Below are 3,688 nucleotides of genomic sequence, written 5' to 3'. Positions count from 1 at the left end.
GGTATGTTGATGTTTCAAATGACAAGTAAAAGATAACGGAGTACTACACTATAGATCAGGAGTACTGCACTATAAATCAAGCATAAGACCACAGGGGATGCAGGTCTGAATGAATTTCATGGTGATTTTGTAGGTTCAGCCGACTGTCAGAAGCTGGACTGGCCAAAATGGCTTAACATCATCAGAGGGATCGCTCGTGGCCTTTCTTATCTCCACAGAGATTCTGGGAAGGACATCGTCCATCGTGATCTCAAACCTTCCAATGTCCTCCTTATTCCAACTTCAATGCAAAGATTGCTGACTTTGATCTTGCAAGACCATACGACCGGAACAAAAGCCATGAGAGCACTCAAAAGAGAGCAGGCACCCAGTATGTTCTAGCAACTCTGTTTAATTCTCATGAGCATGCATGTGTGAAGCACGGTATTCCTTTTTTTTTTTAGTATTACACCCGCTAATACGTCCCCTTAACAAAAATGTGTGATCAATTTTTTCATTATTGAAAAAAGAGATAAAATCGCTAATGTTCCTGAAATATTTCGAATGTCATTTGGGCAATTGGGCAACACGTATAGACTTGAGTACCAACCTTCAATTCATTATATCCTGGCTATCTTTGATCTCATATTTCTTTTATTTTTTAAAATATGTTTATGGGTTTTCATCGTGTCACTTGTTGCACATTTTAATTCGGTGCCTTAGTGATCTGTTAAATATCATGACCAATTGACACGTGATTTCAGTTCACGCACAGTATGCAAGTCAACTATGTTAACACAAGAGTAAAACAATGCTAGTCTCCAGTGTGCTACGCCTCTTTCTGAATTTGCATTTTGTATACCTTAGAAAAAATGTAGATGTAGGGCATGTTGATTGTTGATGTTAAAATTATTTTAGAAAAAACTGTAAAAATATGACCATATATACACTGGACAAAAAAAAAGGCAAGTATTTTTCCTATCCTTGTGCAAGTTATTTGTCTTTTGTACATTAGACAAAGAATCCTATTCTTCACAATTTTACCGTGCACAAACATACTCTAATACTCCCTCCATCCCAAATTGATCATCATATAGTGTTTGTGTATCAAGACCAAGAATAATTTAAACCACATCGATCAAGATACCATGCACAATATGCACATATTCTTCCACAATGCATGTATTGATTAAAAACACAATGCACAATTACATCCTTAGTATGCATACATTTTCCCGTGCTTGATAAAATCCGTGCCCATGCAATTATATGATAATCAATTTGAGAAAATTTGGTTTTCATTATAGATGATCAATTTGAAAATGAGGGAGTATGATATTTGTGTACTTATTTTATTCATAATTTTAGAGAAGGGGTAGCCAGACCTAACAGCAGCTTTAACCTTGTCCTGTTTAACACAAAGATTGATTTTACAATCCTGACCTTTCATGAGCGTCTAAACATTAACTTATACAGTGAGATTTTTGACCTTGTCAAAATTTAAAGTTGTTTAGGATGGCGAGGCTTTGATGTTGTGATTTGTTCTATGGACTATGGCTAAAAATATTTTTAATTATAAATTAGTAGATATCTTTAAAACATTATTAAAAGGAAAATATGTTCGTATTACTGCCTCTGTTCTCAAAAGGATGACATTGTATAATGCGTGTAGTGAAATCTTGATTTGTCATGACCATACGATAAAAGGGTTAATTTAGGGTTCAGCACCACGTTAAACAAAACTGCTCTAAATTTGATTCAAGGTTGAGAAGGGCACAATTTTAAGGGTTGATGTCCACTATATATGCGAGTGTAACTGTTTCCTTTTTTTTTCAAAAGGAAAAAATACCACAAGGATTTATTGGTTTCACTGTTTCTCACTGAAGTGGATACATAGCTCCAGAACTGTATGCGGGAGGGGAATACTCTACCAAATCGGATGTGTACAGTTTCGGCGTGATGACTCTGGAGATCATAGTTGGTCAGAGCACCAGCAAGTTCGACAACGATAACTGCACGGGCCTCGTAGAATATGTAAGTAATATCATGATATTTGTTTCTTCTTCTCCTTGATGCTATCTGAACTGACATGGCAGCATCTCGAAGAATATGTTAGGGGATGGGGAGGCTTTAGGATCAAGTTTCAAAGAAACAAACATACCCTCTCTATTCCAAAATATAGATAACCAGTACTCCCTCTGTTTTCGGTTATAAGACGTTTTAACGTCAAATTGCTTCAAATTTGACTAAGTTTGTAGAAAAAAAAACAGCATTTTCAACTCAAGACATATTATAAAAATATATTCAATTATTGATTTAATAAAACTAATTTGGTATTATAAATATTACTATATTTGTCTATAAATGTAGTTAAACTTAAAGTAGTTTGATTTTGACCAAAGTTAAAGACGTTTTATGACTAAAAGGAAGGTTGTACTTACGAATCTGATTAGAATACTCCAGAGTATTCTCGAGGACAATGAAAAGCTGTAAAAACTGACTCATATATTCAACAGGCATGGCAACACTTTGTGAGGCGTACGGTTGAAGACATGCTGGACGGTGACCATCTCGGCCTGGTGAACGACGAGCAGGTGCAGCAGGCGTCACGGTGCGTGCACGTCGCGCTCCTCTGCGTCCAGAGCAACCGCTCCGTGAGGCCCTCCATGGACAGGGTCCACGGCGTGCTCGGCAGCAAGGAGGAGCTGGAGGAGCCCTCCACCCCCGGCTTCGTCGCGGCGGCGGCGGCCGGCGTTTCGCCGTCGGCTTACTCTGTGAACAGCGTGACGATCAGCGTCATGGAGCCTCGACCATGAATCAAGAAGCCTTTTGAGGTTTCCAAGAGGATTTGTACAAAGACTGTTTTCAGAAGTTTGGATGGATGGAAGCGTTTGGGAATGAAATCAATGTATGTATCTCTGACAGTTCGGTGTGGCTTGCCAGGCAGTTTTTGATCAGTGCAATGCCATTTCAAGCTTCGAAGAACTAGCCTGTTTACCCTTTTCTTCTCTTTTCCCCTGTTTCGGTGCAATGCAGATAGGCACAAGACTACAGTAGTAATGTTCTTTGAAATACTTGGCTGTTACACCGTGCTCTTTGAAATCATTGAAGGTTTTGCACGAAGTTGCTACTCCATCCAGTCACAAATGATATTGTACTTTTAGAATCTGTGTAGTTAACAAAAGTTAATTTTTTCCCCACGAAAAAAACATAAGTTAATTTTGACCATAGTTATTATTGTGTATAATATATGTGGTTGCTTATGAAAGTGATACAGAAAAAAATATTATACAAAATATTTAGTACTTCTATTAGGGGCGCAACGCATTCCTCAGTATTCCGAGCGCCAAACATGTATTAGTCTAAGCCCACCTCGTCCCACGTCTCGTCATCCCGCTCCCATCGTTATCGGAATAACGATTTATTTCGATAATAAAATTAACTTCCCTATCTCCGATCCCATATCCCACCCCACGTCCCGTAGTTTGCATGTCGAGTTGAACTGTGAACCTTCCCAAGAAGTGCCCAAAGATTTCAATGGACGCATCCGGTAGCCAATCAGCCGTTGTTGAGCGCGCTGCTGCGGCCCGCTAGCAATTGCACGAGCTCGCCGTCTTCTGCTCGTCACTTATGGAACTGCGCCGTCCCACCCGCACAACCGGCCCAGCACGACCCAAAAATCTGTATGGTCTAATTAATATTATTTTAG

General features: G+C 39.2%; 1 protein-coding gene across 1 annotated transcript; it reads left to right on the top strand.

Moving 5' to 3' along the window:
• Positions 1-1,938: 1,938 nt before the first annotated feature.
• Positions 1,939-2,795, top strand: LOC107280637 (cysteine-rich receptor-like protein kinase 27). The gene is made up of 2 exons (XM_015779340.2): positions 1,939-2,013; positions 2,496-2,795. Exons 1-2 carry the CDS (start codon positions 1,939-1,941, stop codon positions 2,793-2,795), a joined length of 375 nt encoding a protein of 124 aa, XP_015634826.2.
• The last annotated feature ends 893 nt before the right edge of the window (positions 2,796-3,688 follow it).

Source organism: Oryza sativa, chromosome 4, assembly GCF_034140825.1.
Source record: "Oryza sativa Japonica Group chromosome 4, ASM3414082v1".
In the NCBI taxonomy this organism is placed as follows: Eukaryota; Viridiplantae; Streptophyta; class Magnoliopsida; order Poales; family Poaceae; genus Oryza; species Oryza sativa.
This window is presented reverse-complemented; position numbering and strand designations above follow the sequence as displayed.

Excerpts from the sequence above, each read along its gene's own strand:
- LOC107280637 (XM_015779340.2), top strand. The coding sequence starts at position 1,939 with ATGACTCTGGAGATCATAGTTGGTCAGAGCACCAGCAAGTTCGACAAC. Across the intron at positions 2,014-2,495 it reads GCACGGGCCTCGTAGAATAT|GCATGGCAACACTTTGTGAG; the intron begins GTAAGTAATATC and ends TATATTCAACAG.